Raw genomic sequence first — 22,210 nt, forward strand, 5'->3', positions numbered from 1 at the left:
ATTTGTGAATTAACACTTTGTAATTCGGAACATATTGTAAATTCCTCCAGGCGACAGGGACTGGCACAGAGACAATGAATTCTTTGGGTGGAGAAAGTTCTCGTCTCCCTCAACATCCAGCCTATGGTCTCGTATGAACAGAAGTTTAATAAATAGTAGTTGAATTAATTCACAAAAATACTATAAAAGATATATATATTTCACAAAGTAAGTAAAATACTATGCATTGCCAAGTAGTATTAAGTAGGTAATGAATGATACTGTCTATACTAATAATTTTTAACTAAAAGAAAAAAATCAAATTACAGGGCTTTTTAAATGCATCTTAAACTTGGGTGCTTAAAGAAAAGCACTATTAAATTCTGCTCTCACATGATCACAGACAAGAGAACTGTGTTACTCTGGGCTGCCACCTTTAGGAAGGACATAAATAGTCAACAAATATTTATTGAACTTTCATTAACGTGTACAAAGTACAAAGATTTATGCAGATTCAATTTAGACCCTGAACAGTAATTCCAGCTCTGACTACCAGGGGGCACCCTAAGCAAGCACATCTGAGTGGCTGGTAGAAAGGAAAGGCCAGATGGCGCCTCTCCAACAGCCCTGTGTGAGGCGTTCCTAGCTCGGAGAGCCGCAATGCAGTCAAGTCTCTCTCCACTGTACACGTTTGCTAGAAATGTTACTAGCATGTGGACATGGACCTGCCAAATGAGAATTGAGCTTCAATCAGTTTGGCATACGTGTGTATGTACATATACATGGACATTTCCCCCTGAAATTATCCTAAACACTATCTTTCTTGAAACTAAATAAGAAGCAATCTTTTCGAATAAAAAGTATATCATATGATTAAGATCTTAGTTGTCTACCTAGAAAATATACAATGTGACAGGTGTAGTAAAGAAATCACTGTTTTCTTAATTCTGCTCATCTTTACACAATATCATTTTTAATGTTTTTATTGTAAAATACACATAACATAAAATTTATCATTTTAACCATTTTTAATTGTACAGTTCTGTGGTATTAAGTACATTCACAATGTTCTGCAAACACCATCACCATCTGTCTGCACAACTTTTTCATCTTCTCAAACTGAAGCTATTCCCACTAAACACAAATTCCCCATTCTCTCTTCCCCCAGCCCCTGGCAACCACCAATCTACCTTCTGTCTCTAGGATTTTGACTACCCTAAGCACCTGACATAAGTAAAATCATACGGTATTTGTCTTTTTTGTGACTGGTTTATTTCATTTATGAACTTCCAGTTACAAAATAAACCAGTCACAGGGACGAAAAGTACAGCATAATGTATTATAGTCAATAATATTGTAAAAGTTTGTATGGTGACAGATGGTAATTACATTTATTGCTATGACCATTTTGTATGTAATTGTCACATCACTGTTATATACCTGAAACTAATATTAATATTGTATATACTACAGGTCAATTAAAAATAAAAATAAAGGGATGCCTGAGTTGTCTCAGTCCTCAGGCTTCTGACTCAGTTTCGGCTCAGGACATGGTCTCTGGTGGTGGGAGCCAGCCCTGCATAGGGCTCCACACTCACCAGGGAGTCTGCTCGAGATTCTCTCCCTCTCCCTTTAGCCCCCCCCCCGACTCACATGTTCTTTCTCCGTCTCTCTAAAAATGAATAAATAAAATGGATAAAAATATTTGAAAACCTTACAGAACAGTATTTCTCGTTAAAAAAAAACTAACAAGTAAGTCTACATGACCACCACCTACTACATACAGACACCTTCAAGTTCTACAAGGAAGTAGATATTTTAGATGTGCCTGCAGAAGCTTAGTTTTTTCATCCCTGGGATAGCCTAGGTTCAGATCACAACTGAATAAGTAAACTCCCTAGGACAAGCACATTGCTAATCAGAACAGATCTAAACTCTAATAAAGGTGACCAATGGAAGCTGTTCCATGGAAATTTGAAAACTGAATCAAAGACTAATTTTGCCACATTCTTGCAAGAAATCCATCACTCATAAAGGGAATTCTGGGGCATTTTCAGCTTCTAGAATGGTCAACAAAATTCAGTCAACTAATATTTATTAAATATCTCGCCCAGGCCAGGCCCCATGCTAAACCCTGAGGATGGAACAGCAAATCCTGAGGCACAGAGGGAAGGCAGAGTCCACCTAAACTGAGTTGAGACCATAACAGACAGGGACGAGATTCCTTCCTTGCTCAGTGGCGTTTTGTGGCTGGCTTTCCTTTGAAGTGTGCGCATACCAATTCTGGGGAGGAAAGAAGATATTAAAACCTTCACCCCAGTCTGGGCAAGCAGGCTAGGCCTTGCCCTAGCATCTGGTCACTAGCACCAGTGAGAATGAGTGACCTGCAGGGACACTTTCCCTGTCACCTTGGGCAGGGCCAAGTCTCAAGTGCATCGGAAAAAGTTTTTTAAACACACACACACACACACACACACACACACACACACACAAACAATCCCTGTGACCGCCGGCTAAATTAAGTGTGTTTGACGGGAACCAGGCTCGCGGCCACTATTTATAGTTCCTCGGCTCTCTTCCCGGGACTCGCTCCAGCCTCCCCCGGGGAGCGGCCCTCGACAGCATCCACGCTGCGGCCCCGGCTCTTCTTTGGCCTGTTCGGCCAGGTTACGTGGGAATCCCCTGCCCAGTGGCCCCTGTCTAGAATCGCGTCCCCAGGCGACGGAACTCGGGGATGGGGGGTAGCAAGACGCGGCCCCCGGCTCAGGAGCGCCCCCAGAGCTGCCCCTCCGCCCTGCGAGGGCAGGCGTGAGCTGGATAGCGGGTCGGGAGCAAGTGCGCGCGAGGGGCACCCCTAGGGCTGGCAGGGCGGAACCTGTGCGCCCTTCTCTCGCCCTCGCCCGCGGTCCCTCGCCGGCTTCCTGCTTTCAGTGGAGACAGACGCGAGGCCTGCGGGAGCCCGGCTGCGGGAAAAAGCCCCAGGCTCCACATCCCGAGGAGGGCGCTCTTGTGGGTGGGGCGCGGGATGCAGGTGCGGGTGGGAAAGCCGGACGGTTGGAGGGTGACGGGTGCAGCTACGAGTGGCAATGCGATACGGTGCGGGGTGAGGGGTGCAGGTGCGGTGTGACGGTATGCGCGGTATAGGTGCAGGTGCAGGCTTGGCGAGACGTGATGGGGACTGCGGGTGCGAGGTGGGAAGCGGCTGCAGGTGGGTGTGCAGGATGGGGAACGAGAGGCGGGTGCGGGTGGGGGGGTGAGAATGCGGGGCGCCGCAGGGCGGCGGAGCTGGGGCCCTGCGCTGCGCGCTGGCACCGCCCCCGCGGGGCCCCCAGGCTGAGGTGGAGGCGGCGGGGGCGTGGCGCGGCTGCCCGGGCTGCGGCTTGGGGGCTCCGAGCGCTGGGCGCACTGGGGCCGCGGGGATGGCCGCCGGGGCAAGGAGGCCGGGCCCTCAGGCGGGGCGCACGCGTTAAGTTGCACCGCACGTGTAAGAGAACTTCTCCTTTTCAGAGCGGCCGGGAGCCCTGCTCGAGAAGGAGCGTACCCGGGTCGCCGCCGCGGCAGAGCGGGGTAAGCTCAGGGCCGGGCGTCCCGGAGGCCCAGGCGCCGGCGGCCGGGGGCAGCCCCGGGGCGGAAGGACGGGCGGGCGCCGGCGCCTCCGACCTCCCCAGACGGGCTCGGGCTGGCCGGGGCAGAGCGAGCCGGAGCCCGAGCCCCGCTGCCCGTTTTCGGCTCCCGGCCTCTTAGAATTCTTTTCGGGTATCTTGGGAAGTGGTGGGAGCGGTAGGGCTAGAGAGCGGGGCTCAGGAAACTTTCTGGAGAACTTGGGGAGTAAGTGATGTGTCTTTGCTCCTGGAGATCTCTGCAGAGCGCCAGTTCTCATCTGCTTAATGGCTTTCCTTGGTGGATGGCGGAAGGCTGGGTTGAAAATGTTTTTTGACGGTGTTTACCCCCTTGAGTGGGGAAGCAGGAGTGGCTCTAGAACTTCAGATCCAAGGGATCTTAAGGACTGTTTAAATACTTGAATACTCTCAACAAATACCACAGCCGCAAGGAACGGAGTTCAACTATCTGCCGGCGTTTAGCATGGCCACATGTTGTACAGTTGCGTCGGTGTCTTTTAGGAACGATGCTGGCTCGCCTACTTCTTTTAAGAAACTTTTTGAAAGTTTTTGTTGTTGTCGTTGTTTTAAGAAACCCTTTAGATATAAGTACCACGATCTAATTTCTTGATCCATACGCTGGTTATGCTGTGTTCGAGTATAAAGAATTTACAGAAGAGTGGGAACACTTCTCAGCATTCTACAGTAATCCCTTCTTTCAGGGTCTGTTCTGAGAGTCATTCCAGCGACACGGGTGTATCTGCCTGGTAGTCTACTCTACACTCTAGTGAGCAGAATTCACCCCAGTTTGCAGAGCTCCCAGTTCATGAATATTGGTGACTGGGGCTTTAGACAAGTGGAGTTCTCCAGTTTTGACTTTACTAAGATACTGCCAAAATATTTCACTTAAACATGGTCATGTACCAACAGCTGAGATGTGAATTATGCTTTGGTTTATATAACTCAAGAATTCAAATTGATGGCTTATGATACGTGCATCACTTCACTCTCAGTCCATCAATGTCCTGTGAAATGTATGGCAAAACAAACATTAAAAGACTAAAGAGGAAAAGGGGTGACTTATTTTCCAAGGGTCAGTGTGTTCAAAGTAAACAACGGCTAATCTGGCATATATTCCACTGGTTCAGCAGTTTGATTCATGTTGAGATAAGCATCTCACAAGGGCAGTGCACGTGTTACTGTAGGGTAAAGTAATTCACAAAACCTTTACTACTATAACAAACTAAACAATGCTATTTAGGTTAACCAGTTGATGTTAACAGGCTTAAACCCATCTTAAGATAATGAAATGTAACCAAATGTCACTGTTTGCAAATAAGACAAAGAATTTTGACACAGTTTCCTTGAAAGTTACTTACATTTTAAGTTGTGTTGATTTCTTAACAAAAATAACTTTTACACTGCACATTTGAGCCTTAAAAATAATTATGTGTATGTATCACAGCCATTTTATAAAGCCTCATATATGTAAAGAATTTAAACCATAATTAGTCTTTCAGATGTTACCATTACTTGAACATGCACCTAACACACAAGAAATAGGATATATGTAATTTTAGGATTTTACCTCAGTATCGTGCATAAATACACGGAGTAAACACATAGTTTTTGTACTGTACTGGAATACCAGAACATTCTAGACAGTGAAAGGGCCTTTGAGAAATATTCCGCCCTGTACAGATAGCATGATTCCCAGGATCTCTGTATTAAGAAACAGCCAAACTCGGGGCGCCTGGGTGGCTCAGTCGTTAAGCGTCTGCCTTCGGCTCAGGGCGTGATCCCGGAGTTCTGGGATCGAGCCCCACATCAGGCTCCTCTGCTATGAGCCTGCTTCTTCCTCTCCCACTCCCCCTGCTTGTGTTCCCTCTCTCGCTAGCTGTCTCTGTCAAATAAATAAATAAAATCTTAAAAAAAAAAAAAAGAAAGAAACAGCCAAACTCATGATTAACATACAGTGTCCTTCTCTCTTCTGCTCCACTGTGTTGTGGCCTTACCAGTACTATGTAACACTTGTCATACCATATTTTGATTAGTTTTTTTACAAGTTTGCCTCATCCATAGAGTGTGAATGAAACTTCTGAGAGTAAGGACCATCTCTTAATTAGTAGCACAGTGCCACACACATGATAGGTGTTTGATAACTGTTTACTAAATTGAAGAGGGAAAAAAGTCCAATACATGTGATCATTAACATCATACATGTTTCTGTAAAAAGAGTATGTTTTTACCATTTCAGTATAATGCATAAAGGGAATAAAATAGTGACAAAGTTAAATATTAATTTTCATTCTTACGGTGTTGGGAAATTCTTCATCATGATAACTAGGCTAGTGCTCTACTGCTTTTTTAAAATCTCTGGTTTTCAAAAGTATGACTTCATAATGGTTGATGTGAACAGTTTCTGCACTCTTAGTTTTCTTTAATTGGAAGATTTGGTGGTTTGCTTTAAATTTACTGTTGATGAACTAATGATACTAAATAAAAATCACGTAATTTTTTTCATTCAGACCACCTGGTTATCTCTGTGAATTAACGCTCATTTTATTCGTAAAACTCCATTTTGTATTAGCTTTACAATGAATCTTTTATTCTAGGACATAGAAGAGATTTCTATGTTGTATACTAATTGAAGTGGGTTTGAGTAAGAAAAGTGAAATTATATTTATACTATAGACATTATATTTATGCAATAGAAATTATCATTGCAAAAATAGAGACCATTTTGACAGATGTAATTTGCGTCAGTAATATCAATAGAAAAAATATAATTATAAGGCTGTGAGGTTTTGTTCACTAAAACAAGAGTAAAGATAATATCTGAATTTGCTTTGCAATAACAATGCCAATTTATATAACGGAGTAACGGGACTATTCTTAGCATGTCAATAATATTTAACAATTTTAGCCACTTTGGACTGGAAGAAAAAGAGCAAAAGCTTAAAATGTACTCTAACCCATGGTTCTAAACATACATTTTAAAGTGTGATAGAGCGATATAACTAAAAAGGCAGCTGTTGTAATCTCAGCAATCGGCCTGATGCGTGATCCCGTGAAATCACGCGGGAGGGGAAGGTACGCAGGACCAAGAGTAAAAAGTCAGGAGTTTTCATGCTGGCTTCAGCACTGTGGGCTGTTCAGCCTTCTGCAAATCACAGTACCCTCTTGGGGCCTCTATACCCCCATATCCCCATCTGTAAAGTGAAAAGGGTAAACTAGACCACTTCTGAGGTTCTTTGAGCTCTAAAATGATGTGATTCCATATTTCCTCCATGGATGAGCAAGATTCCTGAAGGATGTAATTTGGATTTGCGGAGGGAAATTACTTTTTAACTGACCAGACTGTATGAAGTCAGTGCTTGGTATACTTTTCTGACTGCCTGTTCTGTGTTTTAGACAGGACGAGACCCTGTTCAGAGCACTAATGCTGAAGCACCCCTATAATTTTCTTTATTGTTATTTACCCTTGCCCCAAGCCACCCTTCAGGAAGTATTGGTAAATTGAATTTTACTTCAAGGGTAGCTGCATTTTTTTTCATTATTCAATTATTAAAAGTTTGAGGACTAATGTTGAAATACATTAAAATCATTGCTAAATTACACTAAAGTGTGTAAGTAAAACGCTTAAATAAGTGAAAACTTCAAGCGGTATTCTTAGGTCTTTCACCGAAGTTATTTTAAAAACTTTTAATGCCATTTAATAATTGGCAGGAGAAACTGGAGGACTGCACAGGGTAATGGAACAGGGAACACATTCAGAGGGTTTAAAAAGGAAGCCCAGTATGGCACGAATAGTATTGGAAGACAGTCATGTTTCTAATTATGCTCCAGACTATTTACATTTTCCTGTCAATTGAACTGAAGCCCAACCAGCTGTTAATTTTCTAGCTTAATATTAGAACTCTAATTGTGGAAATGGGAACTCAATACTGATTTTTGGTAGGAATACTTATTTTATTCAAGTATTTCAAGAAGAAGTACCATGGATAAAAAGTTAAGTGTATTTTTAATTTTGTCATTCTTAAATATAAAAATTGAAGACATTTGTTTTCAAACTAATACAGTTGTTTAGGTTGCTTCCAATTTAAAATTAGCTCTAACTCAGCTTTTCAGTTACAGAATGTCAAAAACAAAAGAAAAACTGAGTTGTTTCCTTTGACTAAGGATGAAAAGTATTAACCATATTTACCTTAGCCAAGTAAAGACTTAAAAAGCATATGACTTTTCAGGTATTTATAAACAATTTAAAATCCAACCCCCCAAAGAACAATTAAAATTCCTACATAAAAGAGAAAATAGAGGGATAATAATAACACATGAATAGCAGGTGTTTTATATCCATATTTATTTATTTATTTATTTATTTATTTATTTATTTATTTATTTATTTAAAGATTTTATTTATTTGACAGAGAGAGAGAGAGCACAAGCAGGCGGAGCAACAGGCAGGGGAGAGGGAGAAGCAGGCACCTGCTGAACAGGGAGCCAATGCGGGTTTCGATCCCAGGACCCTGGGATCATGACCTGAGCCGAAGGCAGACGCTTAACGACTGAGCCACCCAGGCGCCCCATCCATTCTTATTTAGTAAATAAAATAAGTAGAATAAAAGTATAATTTAAGGTACATCTGGCTGGCGCAGTTGGTGGAGTGTGCAACTCTTGATCTTGGGGTTGTTAAGTTTGGGACCCATGTTGGGTGTAGAGATTATTTGAAAAATAAAATCTAAAAAAATAGTATAATTTAAAACAATTTCATGTTTCTGGAGATTTGTTCTCTGACAAAAATATATAATTCTAGCAGTGCTGTAAAATTATTGATAAAGAATTTAGAAAATTTGTCTTTTATAATTTCATTTAATCATTTAGTCTGTATGCAAGACATCACTCTCATACAGAGCACGAGATTACTGAAAAGTAATAGAAACTATGTACTTTTCCATTTAAAATAAGGAATTCCCTGGAACTATACAATAATAAACAATTTTACACTAAGATAAAGAATACCCTTAAATTATATATGTATATTTTACAATAATACTAGCAAATACTAAAATCACATTATCTATTTAAAAGACCCATGGGGGAGGCACCTGGGTGGCTCAGTCGGTTGAATGTCTGCCTTCGGTTCAAGTCATGATCCCAGGGTCCTGTGTTGGAGTCCTGCATCAGGCTCCTTGCTCAGCGGGGAGCCTGCTTCTCCCTTTACCTCTGCCCCTCCCTCTGGCTCATGCCCTCTCTTGCTATCTCTCTCTTTCTCTAATAAATAAATAAAATCCTAAAAAAAATTAAAAAATAAAAGATCCATAGGGATTTTTTATAGATTTATTCTGTATACTATAAATATAGCATATGTGATAAGACATTGGAAAAAATAAACTCTCATTCTTTTTCAAGCATATCAAAATTGGTTCTTTAGGAAAAGAGAAACTAACAAGACCAATATTTTTTAAGACTAATATTTTATTTTTATTTTATTTATTTATTTTTGCTTTATCTCAATTTTTTTATTATGTTATGTTAGTCACCATACAGTACATCATTAGTTTTTGATGTAATGTTCTACGATTCATTGTTTGCATATAACACCCAGTGCTCCATGCAATACGTGCCCACCTTAATACCCATCACCAGCCTATCCCAAACCCCCACCTCCCTCCCCTCTGAAACCCTCAGTTTGTTTCCCAGAGTCCATAGTCTCTCATGGTTCATTCCCCCTTCTGTTTACCCCCCCTTCATTCTTCCCTTTCTTCTCCCACTGATCCTCCTGCTATCTCCCATGTTCCATAAATGAGTGAAACCACATGACAATTGTCCCTCTCTGCTTGACCCACCTTACCCAGCACAATCTCCTCCAGTCCCGTCCACGTTGCTGCAAATGCCGGGTAATCGTTCTTTCTGATGGCTGAGCAACATTCCATTGTATATATGGACCACATCTTCCTTAATCCAGTCATCCGCCGAAGGGCATCTCGGCTCCTTCTCAATTTATTTTTATGCATTTATTAGCAAGATATGTCCTAAGGTATCAGAAAAGTCTAAGAGAGGTTATTTCTGGGGTCAGGGACTGCTCAAAAATGTTTCCATATAAAAATAATGGTAATTGCTTCTCTACTTTATCCCATTTAGGCTTAGGAAAGGTTTAATAGGAATGTTCTACTTTCAGATAGCAGGGGAGACATGAAGTAACTACCTCACTGAATTTTTGTGGGCATTCAGTAACTTGTTTCGGTTAAAGCTACTAGAATTGTGCCTGGCTTATAGAAAGTACTATACAGTGACTAACTGAACACAATAAAAATAAACACACAAATAAATAAATAAATAAAATTAAAAAATAAAACTGGACTTATTTTGACAACGATCTTTTAAAAAATAAATAAAAGCTTTATAGTTTCATCTGAAAAAAAAGGAAGTGCTATATAATTTATAACTTAAGATCTTGCTCTAGTTATTCCCCTTTTGGAGTCCCTTATTTCCTCATGTAAGACTAATATTTTAAAAGCCTCAAATAAACAATACTTGGAACTAAACAAAGGAATCTAAGTACAAATACCAGAGTTTAAAAATCATAAGAAAATACCATGAATAATTTTTTGCCAATAAATTTGAAACTTAGATGAAATGGAAAATTTTCTAAAAGATATGAACTATCAAAATTCACTTAAGAAATAGCAGCCCAACTTATGCAGATAACAGTGAATGAAATTAAATTTATAATCTATACTTCCCCTGGCCCCCTCAAAAAGACATTAATCCCAAACTCCTTTATAGGAAATTCTTATATAAACTTATTCAGAGAATTTTTAATTTTTCAGGCTAAAATATCTTTCTTACCAGAATCCAATGGTAGTACAAAAAACTGAGACCAATCTTAGATATGAACAAACAATCCAAAATAAAGTAGTGGCAAATTGAATGTGATAGCATATTAAAATAAAATCATGACCAATAGGGTGCGTCACCATCTAAAAATCACAATAGCAGGAAAAAATTATTTTACTAAATGCAATACTCATTCATGACTTAGAAAACAAAAACCAACAAACTGTTAACAAAGATTGGAAGAAAACTTCCTTAGTCTGATAAAAGTTGAAACATCATGCTCAATGATAAAACTTGAGAAGCATTCATGTTAAAGACAAAAATGAGAAAAGATATCACCATCTCCACATTGTGCTAGAAGTTCTGGCCAGTGCAAGAAGACAAGAAAAAGAAATAACAGAAATTAGTACTAGGGGAGGAAGAAACAAATCTGTCCATAATAGCAGATGATATGATTATGTGTTACATAGAAAATTCAAAGGAATGTCCTAACTATTTGAACTAGTAAGGCTTTCTAACAGGTTGCTGGATACAAGATCAATATATAGAAACAATGTTCCTAAGTACCAATAATAACCAATCAAAAGTTATAATGAAAAAAAAACCTATTTGGAACAAAAAAATTAGAACGAGTATGAATTAGGAATATATCTAACAAAAAATGTGTAAATCCTGTAGGAACATTAACCTAAAATACTACTGAAAGGCATGAAGAAGGTCAGCATCAATGGATCAGTTGTGCTTATTGGTGGGTAAACTAGACTAGATTCATCTATAAATTTCATGCAATTCCAATCAAAATCGAGTCTTAGGTTTTTGTGGAACTTGACAAGCTCTGCCTAACTTTCATATGGAAAAATAAAAGGCAAAAAAATGCCTAGACAAATATGAAGAACAAAGCTGGGAGACTTGTCCTACCAGATATCAAATATATCTAGAACTGTTGCCATTAGGTGTCCTGCTGGTTGGTGTGATCAATCGTTGTCTTCTGGAGATGGAAAACAGTGTCACATGTTATTTAATCTGAAACTTCAAAGGTTCAATTTTTTCCTCTTTTATGCTTGTCGATGTGGTTGAATTTCTCCAGCTTTTAAAAGCTTAGTTCCCATCTCTCTCTTTAGTCTTAGAAGCTCAGACAAAGCTAAATGTTGGAGTTGATGCTAGAGAGTAAAAGTAGAAAGAGTCTTTTGTTATTTCGGTGAATTTATTTTGAATTCTGTTTCCTTTTTAAAGAGTCAGACCAGAATTACGGGAAAAGTGTGGTAAGTACATAATGCCATGGGCTAGGTCCCAGGGCATCTGGAAATTATTACCTTAAACGTGAACGCTTGAAATAGGCAGGTAAGGTGTAAAAGAAGCTAATGGAAAACAGTCTTTCCACCTGCTGTAAAGATAACTAGATAAGCCATTTTTCATTGTATCATATTTGTGACTAGCTCAGCCTACCACGTTCTTTCAAATTTGTGCCAAGTCAGAGATGGCAAAAATTAGCCTTTGGGCCACCACTGCCTCATACCAAACCCTAGACATTACTAATGGAACATAGAACTCTTTCTGGCTAAGCCTAAAGGTGACTCTCAAAATCCTACTCAACAACGTTCCAGGCAATCACAAACAGTTAACACAGAATTAATTTGCCTAGTCATGCTCCATGTTATATTACCTCTAATTTATAAACCAAGTAACTGTTTTCAGTGTCAAAATATTGGTATAAAAGAGAATCAAGTAGAATACAAATGATACATTTTGGGTGTTATTCCATCCCAGAGTCTTAACTAAAAGTTGCATTTCCCTAATAAGCCGCTCTTTGGGGAAGTTTCTCTTCTGTACTCAACCTGCAGATGCTAGAGTACCGCAGGGCTTGGTCGTCAGATTCCTTGTCCTTCTCCCCTGCCCTTAGATAATCTCAGTCCAGTCTCAGGGTTTGATGATGACTCCCAAATGTTTATCTCTAGCCTTGACAGTTGCATGTCTAGTAGGTGTCTCAAACTTAACATTTTCAAAATAGAACTCATGATTCCCATCCCTTTTCCAAACCTGTACCTCCTCTGGTTTCCTCATCTTGGTAAATGGCAGTTCCCTTCCTCCTGTTCAGGGCAGAAACCTTGGCCTCTCCTCAATGCTAACCCAACCCTTGACCTGTCAGCCCATCATGCTGGACCTACCTTCAGAATCTGTACAGACTCGGCCATTTGTCACCACTGTCACTTCTCTGGATTATAGCACGGCCTCCTCACTGGACCCTCTGCTTTCACCCTTACTCACTGTCCCCTCCACCCCACACCTGTTCTCGACACAACAACCAGAGGGGATCTGTGAAGATGTAAGTCAGATTATGTCACTCTTCTGTTCCAATCCTCCAGTACATTCTCATCTCACTTGGAGTATAAGCCAGAGTTCTCATTTCTGTCTGCTATGATCTGCACATCTCCCCACTTCCTCTTTGACCTGCTCGTCTGCCTGTCTGCTCCTGGCTGGCTTTGCTTCCTCCATACTGTCCTCGCCATCCCGAGCACACCAGGTCTGCTCCCCGCCGGAAGCCTTGCTCTGCCTGGAATGTTGTCCTTCATATCTGAGGCCCAGCTCTTCACTCGGATGTCACCCTCTCAGGGAGGCCCACCGGTCCTCAGCATCCCCTGTACTTCCCTCTGCGCTGCCCCCCAGTGCCTGTCTGACCACAGCACTCAGCACCTGACATCTCTTACTTCTCTTCTGTCCACTGTCTTTCCCTCTGGAGTGTATGTTGCACCAGGCAGCACTTCTCTGCTTTGCTCAGCACTGAGCGCCTCACACGTAGTAACTTTCACTCCGTCCTCACTGAGTGGCCACAACTTGTACATAGATGTGAGGTCTTGGCTAGGCAAGGAACTTAGGGAGCCCAGTCCCTTTTTCATCCTCCCTGTTCCTGGTTATCAAACCTTTTTTCTTCTCAGGAGCTCAAACCCTGCCCTCGCCTGAGAAGACGACCTCCTGCTTGACCTCGCTGAGAAGAGTCTTGTCACCACTTTGGAGAGCGCTCACCCCACACCTGCACTCTCAGCCTCTCTCCCGCCCTTTTGCCCCAACCTGGTGCTGGGCAGGCTGACTGTCCCTCCATCCTCCTGTCCCCATGACTCCACGTCTCTGACACCAAACATCCACAGCCCTTCCTATCTGGGAGACGCCTCCCTTGCACCTCATTCCCCCACTTTTTACCCATTTTGTGTCTCTCCTTCCTTTAAGATCTAGACTTATTGAACAAATGCTCTCCATACCATGTCTCCATTACTCTCCCACATTCTGCCTCTTTAACCACTGGCCTGGAATTTTGTTTCTGTCCCAGTGCTCCCACTGGACTGGGCATTTAAAGACCATCAGTGGCTTCCTTGTTGTGAGATCAAAGGGCATTTTCTTTATGTCCATCTGTCTTGAACATGTCGGAGAATGCTGACACTTAGTCACCTCCTTCTTCAAAGTCCTCCTTTGGCTTCCTCACTTCTGTGTCGCCCTAGTTCTCCAGTCTTGTTGACTGCTCTCAGAGAATGTGCCTTCTGATGTGAACAGTATTCCCAGCAGATGAGGTAGGTTCTACTGCTTCTCGGGCATCCCAAAGTACAACGTAAAAATTCAATCTTAGTAGCTCCAGCAAAGCTAAATGTTGGGGTCAATTCTATAAAGAAGAAAGGATCCTCTCTTTTGATATTATTTGATATTATTTTGATAACGAAATAAATACAGCCCAAACAACGTGAACCTGTCTGGCAGAGCTCATCAGGACCCCACTGAGGATGGTCCCTTCCCTCCAAACTATTGAGGGGTTGCTGCTGTCTGTCATTGCTTAGTCTTAGGCTCTTACCCCCTTGGTCAGTCCTGCCATCCTTCGTCGAAGCACTGACCGCACACACTGGGGGCAGGGAGTCCTTTCCCACACTGCTCTTCATCTGTTTGGCTGGATTTTCCATGAAGTCTGTCCTTTGTGCTTTGCTCCATCATCTTCACTCTGGAGAGGTGGGGCTACACTGCGGACCCTCTGCCCAACATTTTCTAATTCTGTGTCTCCAGCTTCCTCCTGGACAGTTTCACTCATATCTCCCACCACCACTTTTGATTCGGACAGTCACAAAGCCAGAGCTTTCATCTTTTCTTCCAATCCCAAATTAGCACGCCTCCCCCAAGTTTTTCTCTTCAAATGGCCCCCTGATTTTCCCACTCAGACTCAGAAATATGAGGTTCGTCTTTAATTCATGCCTCTCTCTTTCATTCTCTGACCAGGCAGACTCTACATTCTGCTTTATTTTTGTCTCCAGACTGTGTCTCCTTTCTATCCTTCCTTTTTCCATTTGCCCCTGCTGTCATCCAGCCCAGGCCTTCAGCACTCACTCAGAGATTACCACTCTTCCTGAGTCCCTGTTAGAGGGGCCCCTTCTTTTCTGAACAGCACTTTCAGTATATCTCCCTGCTCTCCAAGTGGTTCAGTGGCCCTCGATGTCCTTTCATTCATTTGTCTCACCAGTGTTTGCTGAGCGCCTATTATGTTCAGAGTGCAGCCCGTCTAGCTCTTCTGGGCAGAAGTAGCCATTTAAACTCACAAGGCCCCTGTTGCAGCCACGCCAGGTCACACTGCCTTGGGAATGCCTTTCTGGCCTTGAAATGCACTCCTGTTCCTCTTCCGCTGTCCAAAGCCACCTCTCCCAAACCCAGCTCAAATGCCACCCTTTCCTGGCTGGCTTTCCCTGGCTATATGTTCTGATATTAATTCCTTTTTTTCTGGAATCCCTGTGCACCCACGTAGCTCCCCGTTTTCCTGAATTTTCCCATCTCCACAGATGGATTTCAGGATAGAGGCCATGTTTTTACTTCCACTGTATTCAACAGAACGTGTGGCCCAGAGCTGAGCACAAGACTGTCACTGAATAAATAGCCAATGATGGATCTGAAGGGACACTCAACATATCCTGAAGGCCAAGGGGAAACGGTATAACTTTGAAAGGGAAAGTAGAAACCCAAACTGTGGAGTGTAGCAGTAGTAAGACTCAGCAGTGAGTGACGGGATACAAATAGCCTGGCCCTTGCGTTGGGAGAACTTGGCAGACTGCCATGGCAGAGGAATCCACTTTTCGCTCTGTGTCATCAATGATAACCATTGTCAGGAGTCATGTTGCATCTCGGGAGACCCCAGCATCATTCTCCTCTCACATTGGGCTAACGATGTCATCTCGGGAGACCCCAGCATCATTCTCCTCTCACATTGGGCTAACGATGTCATCTCGGGAGACCCCAGCATCATTCTCCTCTCACATTGGGCTAACGATGTCACGTGTATTATATTTGGGTTTTTTGTGCTTATCAGGGACATGATTAAAGAGATCTAAGGAGTAGAAACCATAATGAAAGAACAATGAGAAAGAAATCAGACTTTTAAAAAACTAGAACTTTGAAACACGCAAGTCATGGCCATTAATCCTTTATGATGATGAATGTGATGTTGTTACAGAAAATGCAAAGAAATGTGAAAAGAATATAAAAATCACCCAGTTCTAGAAACACTATGGTTAACATTTCGATATCATTCTTGCTCTTCCTTTTGCATATATGAATGTGTGTAAAGTATCCGGTGTCAGACTAGAGTTTTGTATTAGGCTTTTGTCATTTATCATTATGGCATGAATATCTCTTCATGTCATTGATGATCTTAAAAATTATATCTAGTGAATACCTTGTATCAATAGTTGTGAATGAACCATAGCTTTTCATTTATGCCTAGCCTTATTCTGTAAAGAATTAAAGGGAGCGTATCACTTAGGAATTCTTTGTCTGTAGGCCATAGAAAACCTCACTTGAACAAATAGAGTTTTTTCCTTCATGTAAGTCTGGAGTTTGCTGTTGGGGTTGATCCAGCAGGCCCACAATGTCACAGCAGGTGCCTTGGACTTTCTTGACCATTCCCTCACACTTATTGACACATGCTTGCAAGGTGACTGCCCAGCTCCAGGCATCACATCTGTACTCACCATGAGAAGTAGGGTTCGGAAGGGACAGCAAAGGTAGCATCTGCCCTTTTATTAGGAAACCAAAAGCCTTCCCAGAAGTTCCCCAGCCAACTTCTTACACCTCACTGGATACAACAGAAGGAGGCAGGAAAGCAAGAATTTCCCTTTCCAGTCACATTAGAGGCAAGCAAGGTAGTGGAAGACTGGGAGAAGGATCTGGGTTAAGCCAGATCCTAATGTCAGCCTTGGGCACTAGTATGTATTTAACTACTTGTCCTTTAGTGGACACTTCTGTTTCCAGTTATTCCTTCTTATAAGTAATTCACAGTAAATACCCATGTTCATCCATTCGTCAAAAATTGTGATTATTTCCTTGGTATGCTGTCCCAGGAGTAGAATTACAGGTTAGAGGTATCATGGTTTTTACATCTCTTCATACATATTACTAAAGTCCTTTCCAGAAAGGTCTTGCCAGTGTGTGCCACCACACAGAGCCATTGGCACCCCCATTTAGGACACACTCTTAGTCGTCCCATCTTTAGTACTTACTGAGCCTTGGCAACTGCCAGAGTATCGGCTAGTATGTGGATGGTGACACATCATGATTCTGTAGGTTGCAATCAGAGGTCATGGTGTAATTTTAAGTGTACCTATCTAAAAGTGTTTTGCAGCACCTGGACCTAAAGGACTCTGAAGAGGCTGAGCCAGCAAAGAGTAACAAGATGCCACAGGCAGCTACCCTACCCTCCTCGTCTGATTTACTAGTTGAATAGATTCTTACCTAGCCCCATGTTTCTCAACAGGTGCAGAATGGGCATTTGAGGCAGGCCAGTTCTTTACTGTGGGGGACACCCCTATCATTGTGGAGCATTTTGCCTCCCTGGCCCTGCAGGGAAATGCCAGCAGCACTTTCAGGCTCTGTGACAAGCAGACCCTCCCTCATGGTGTTATGTGCCACCAGCCTTGTGGGGAGAACCTACCAGGCACATTGCATTGACTCCTTTTTAGCACATTATGCTGTGCTCAACAAGGCTGGGAAGGTAACAGAAAGAAGTATTAAATTCCGCCACACTGATCTTTTCTTAGAGACTTCCGGAAATGCACATTGCCCAACTGTTCTGCCTGCAGACATCAAGGAAGGAAGGCTACACATGCAAACCCCAACCTCAAAACTAGAATAAAGGAGAAAGTCCACAAACAATCAAGGTGGTTAAAGGTGGTTTTCTATAGAAACTCAGAAGGCTGTGCTTGTCTAGGGACAGCAAGAAGAGAGGATGGTAGGAGATGTAGGAAGATGGAAAGAACCTCCTGGAATGTAAAGGGAGCAACAGCCATTAAGACAGGGCCATGATAAGGGGGAAGAGAAAACACAGGGCCCCTGTGCTAGCCTGAGTTGGCCACTCTTGAAGGGAGAGTGGAGGTAAGTGATAGGTCAATAGGCCAGTCCCTGGATTGGGGCCAAGTTTTAAGTTGAAGAACTAGCACGTGCAAAGGCATAAGGGCAGAGTCCCAGGGACCACAGGAAGTTTGATATCACCAGAGTGTTGGATCAGGGACTGATGGGTGGTCCACACTGTGCAAGGCTTTTGTCCTGTGCCCCAGAGGAAAATCTCCAGCAGATGGAAGGGAGGGGCTAGGGCTATGGACACTGTGATGGTCTGGGCTTGAGGAAAAGCAGGGTGCAACTTAGAATGTAGCACCTGACGTCCTTCGTGGAAGATTGGGTTGTTCCATGTTCAGTGAAATAAAAATATTTAATCTGCTAAGGACATGCCAAATAGAACAGATGCCAGTCACAATATGGGACAAGGAAGCTGGTAAGATATGTGAATGTAATAGTTTTCTAAAGACCTCAAATGACCAAAACAAAGGCTTGAAAATTTATTCTAGGAGAGGGTTAACATTTGTCTATTTCTTTAGATCATAGTGAGTCGAGTTTTGTTTTATTTGCCTTTGAACCAATTCATAAAAGTTAATATTTTTAAACATTCTAAAATTCAAAATGAGAAGAGTGTTCTTTAAGGCTGCTAGAACTCATACATACACTTATAGCTTAGGCAACTTTCCTTATGCGAAGAATGACAGAAGAACAGAGCTCTTTTGGTTCTAGTCGGAAGCATCTGACCTGTTTGAGCAGTAGTGACAAGGAGGACGCCCTGCAGTCTTGGTCCCCTGTGTGTGAAGAACACTGCTACCTTCACAGAGGAGGCCTATGGGCCTCCCTCCATCTAGGAAGCAGCTCACCACACATGACCAAATGACCATCGTCCCATCTTACAGATGTAGACACAGGCTGCTGCCTGGGAATGTGCAATGAGTTAACCATTTATGGAACATTTGTAAAGTGGAAAAAGAAAGTAAATAATAGAAGAGGTAGTAGGTTAATATGTGGCAGAAGTTATGAAGGTGGCATGGAAGAAAGTTGCCGTAATCTCACATGTACAGAAAGGTCGAGGTTAGGAATGGACCCAAGCTGTGTACCCGGCAGCACCAGAGCTCCCTTGGAGACTGTGCTCTGGAAGAGAGCAGGATGGGGAGTTGGAAGCCAGGGGAGAGTTCCATTCTCCTCATGCAAGTCATTTCTCTGTGGAGCTCCAGTTTCCTCATCTCTGAAGTGAGAGGGCTTAAGTCCCCCGTGGGCATCTACTTGATGCCGACACTTGGGTAGTGTAACGAGCTTCGTGTTATGCCGGCGCTGCGGACGTTTATCTAACCCTGCTCAGCGCGATGGTGGAGACACGCGCACACACACACACAGGCACACACACGCAGGCTCGAGCTGTAGAGAGCTCTGCAGCACCTCCCTCCTTTGGAAATAGGACTACAGCTCCCCCCGGGAAACATGTGCCGGCACCACCCGCCAAGGCCTGCCCCTGGGGTGTTTGGACTTGCAGCTCGCCCGCCGCAGGCTTCCTATTAACCAGCAATGTTCCCTTGCAGGTTAGCAATCTGAAGCAATGGGCGACTGGAGCTTTCTGGGGAGACTATTAGAAAACGCACAGGAGCACTCCACGGTCATTGGCAAGGTTTGGCTGACGGTCCTGTTCATCTTCAGGATCCTGGTGCTGGGCGCCGCAGCCGAGGAGGTGTGGGGAGACGAGCAGTCGGACTTCACGTGTAACACGCAGCAGCCCGGCTGCGAGAACGTCTGCTACGACAAAGCCTTCCCCATCTCGCACATCCGCTTCTGGGTGCTGCAGATCATCTTCGTGTCCACGCCCACCCTCATCTACCTGGGCCATGTGCTGCACATCGTGCGCATGGAAGAGAAGAAGAAAGAGCGGGAGGAAGAGCTGCTGAAGGGCGACAGCCCGCACCACGGGCCGGCTGCGCGCTGTGGGCAGAAGGACAGGCCGCCCGTACGGGATGACCGGGGCAAGATTCGAATCGCCGGGGCCCTGCTCCGGACCTACGTCTTCAACATCATCTTCAAGACGCTGTTTGAAGTGGGCTTCATCGCCGGGCAGTACTTCCTGTACGGCTTTGAGCTGAAGCCGCTGTACCGCTGTGACCGGTGGCCCTGCCCCAACACGGTGGACTGCTTCATCTCCAGGCCCACGGAGAAGACCATATTCATCATCTTCATGCTGGCAGTGGCCTGCGTGTCCCTCTTGCTCAACATGCTGGAGATCTACCACCTGGGCTGGAAGAAGCTTAAACAAGGAATGACCAACCACTATCGCTCAGACTCCCCTGAATCCAGGGTGGGGACCACAAAACCTGGGGGTGTGAGCCCACTCCTCCTCCCCTCCCACTCTGCCCCGCCCACTGTTACCATCGGATTCCCGCCTTACTACACTCACTCTGCCTCTTCCCTGGGACAGGCCACAGCCACAGGCTACCCTGGGGCCCCTCCACCAGCAACAGACTTCAGCATGGCAGCCCTGTCCGAGGCACCCGGGAAGGACCACCCTGCCAAATTCTACAATGGCAACCACCACCTGCTAATGACAGAACAGAACTGGGCCAACCAGGAGGCCGAGCAGCAGACTTCTGCCAGGAAGGCCTCCCCTCCAGCATCCACTTCTGCATCCCTGAGCCCTCCAGGCAGCACCCAGCAGCTCCCTCAGGAGGGTGGCCCGGGAAGCAGCGCGCCTGGCCTGTTGGGGAACGGGAATGGCAGCAGCTTGGCAGAGAGCAAATTGGAAGTGACTCCCAATGACGGGGAGCAGGCAGTGACCACTGCGGTGGAGATGCATGTGCCTCCTTTGCTCCCCGCAGACCCTGGACGATTGAGCAAGGCCAGTAAGGCCAGCGGTGGTCGGGCCAGACCGACTGACTTGGCCATCTAGCTGTGGTCTCTCCAGACAGCTTTATAATAATCTCTTTTCTAGCAACCAAAACCAAAGTGCGGCTCCAGTCTGCTGCTAGAGAAAGTGAGAGCGCACTGGAGTGGAGGAGGGGAAGATCCAGCGGAAGAGAGCAGGTTTCTGTGTGTCCATGCTTGCTGTTCTTAACACTGTGAGGTAGAGTGGGGAGAACGTCAACGCTTGCTGAGATGGGGAGGTAGGGGCAAAGTGGGTGCAGGGGCTTGTTGACCTTTAAAGGTATTCACAACAACCCAAGAGTCCAGTAACCTGGGCCACCTTCGCAGGTGTTGCTGCCCAGCCTTGGGCTCCTGCTGTCTCTGTGGGTATCTGTTCTGTTGTGGTAAAGCAGCAGGTGTCTGCAGTCACTTCAGTTCGGAGCAATTAGGTTTTCCATTCCTACGCTCTCCAGAGCCTCTGGGCAGCCCAGAAAGTCATAGACGAACTTAGCACTATCTCTGTTTGATACTTTTAACTTAGAGTTGAATTTCATTTGGGATATTTGCCAAACTGCACTAAAAAAAGATTTAGAGCAAGTCCATATAGTGTCATTTGAGTTTCTGAAATTGCCTGCGAAGCCCAGGATCTCAGACTGTGCGCTTCGTGACAAGTGACAATGAGCAGCTACCTTCCAGAGGCAGTCGTTCAGCGCAGGCGAGAACCACAGAGCTTGCTGGTAAGAAAGCGGGTAGAAATGCAGCGACACTTGAGATAATTTTTAAACAGCTGAGGAAATTGAAATAAAAGTGTAGCAGGTATGCCTTAGGTATTTATTTTTTAAATGATATTTTGTGCTTTGATCTGAATTGTACAGGCATGCGTATTTTCCCCCACTTTCTTTCAGGAGAAATGAAAGAAAAATAGTACTATTAAAATGAATACTGACCAAGAGAATGCTAATTTGTCCCATTACATACTACTAAAGATTTGAACTTTCCTTTAAAGAAATTCTCGGACCTCATGAGTGAGCTAATTGCTATGTGAATGTACTATAAAAAATAAAGGCAGGGGAAATTTAAGTGCATTTCAAGTACTTGAAGTTGTGAAGTTTTTTGAATGGAAGGTTAAAAGTTAACTGCTCTTGCCAGAAAAATTATTTATACAGATGAATCAATGACCTACATTTTTTTTAACAGTACAGAATAAAACTCTTTGAGTTTCCTAACCATTCTCTGTGGGTAGCCTGTTTGCTTTCTAAAGTGTAAATAAAGGTATCTGGGTTTTACTTCCTGTGTAAGTGCATGTGCTGGTTTCGGACGTGTGCCCTATTTGTCACCCACACGGATTGCTACACTGACAGGGAAGGCTCTTTCTCTGCACGGGTGTGGCTGGAAGGTGGCAGAATTTTCTGTACTGCACACCCTGCTATCGTATCTGAGTCACTGTTTGTTTATAAACCTATGAACAGGGGTAATGCTGAGCCCGGTCCTTCTCACACTCCAACTTCCACTGAGTACTGTCAGCCCTTATTCAGCAAAACACCAAACACTTGCCAATTTGATTCATTCCTTTGTGC

The 22,210-nt window shown here is 43.8% G+C and overlaps 1 protein-coding gene across 1 annotated transcript; it reads left to right on the forward strand.

The window, feature by feature from the left end:
• The first annotated feature begins 3,396 nt into the window (after nt 1–3,396).
• GJA3 (gap junction protein alpha 3) lies at nt 3,397–21,920 on the forward strand. The gene is made up of 2 exons (XM_045796741.2): nt 3,397–3,546; nt 19,328–21,920. The coding sequence occupies exon 2, from the start codon at nt 19,345–19,347 to the stop codon at nt 20,677–20,679; it is 1,335 nt and encodes a 444-aa protein (XP_045652697.2). The 5' UTR covers nt 3,397–3,546; nt 19,328–19,344; the 3' UTR covers nt 20,680–21,920.
• Nucleotides 21,921–22,210: the final 290 nt, after the last annotated feature.

Source organism: Ursus americanus, chromosome 10, assembly GCF_024610735.1.
Source record: "Ursus americanus isolate L20-20 chromosome 10, mUrsAme1.1.p, whole genome shotgun sequence".
Classification (NCBI taxonomy): Eukaryota; Metazoa; Chordata; class Mammalia; order Carnivora; family Ursidae; genus Ursus; species Ursus americanus.

Coding starts and splice junctions, on each gene's coding strand:
- GJA3 (XM_045796741.2), top strand. CDS start 19,345: ATGGGCGACTGGAGCTTTCTGGGGAGACTATTAGAAAACGCACAGGAG.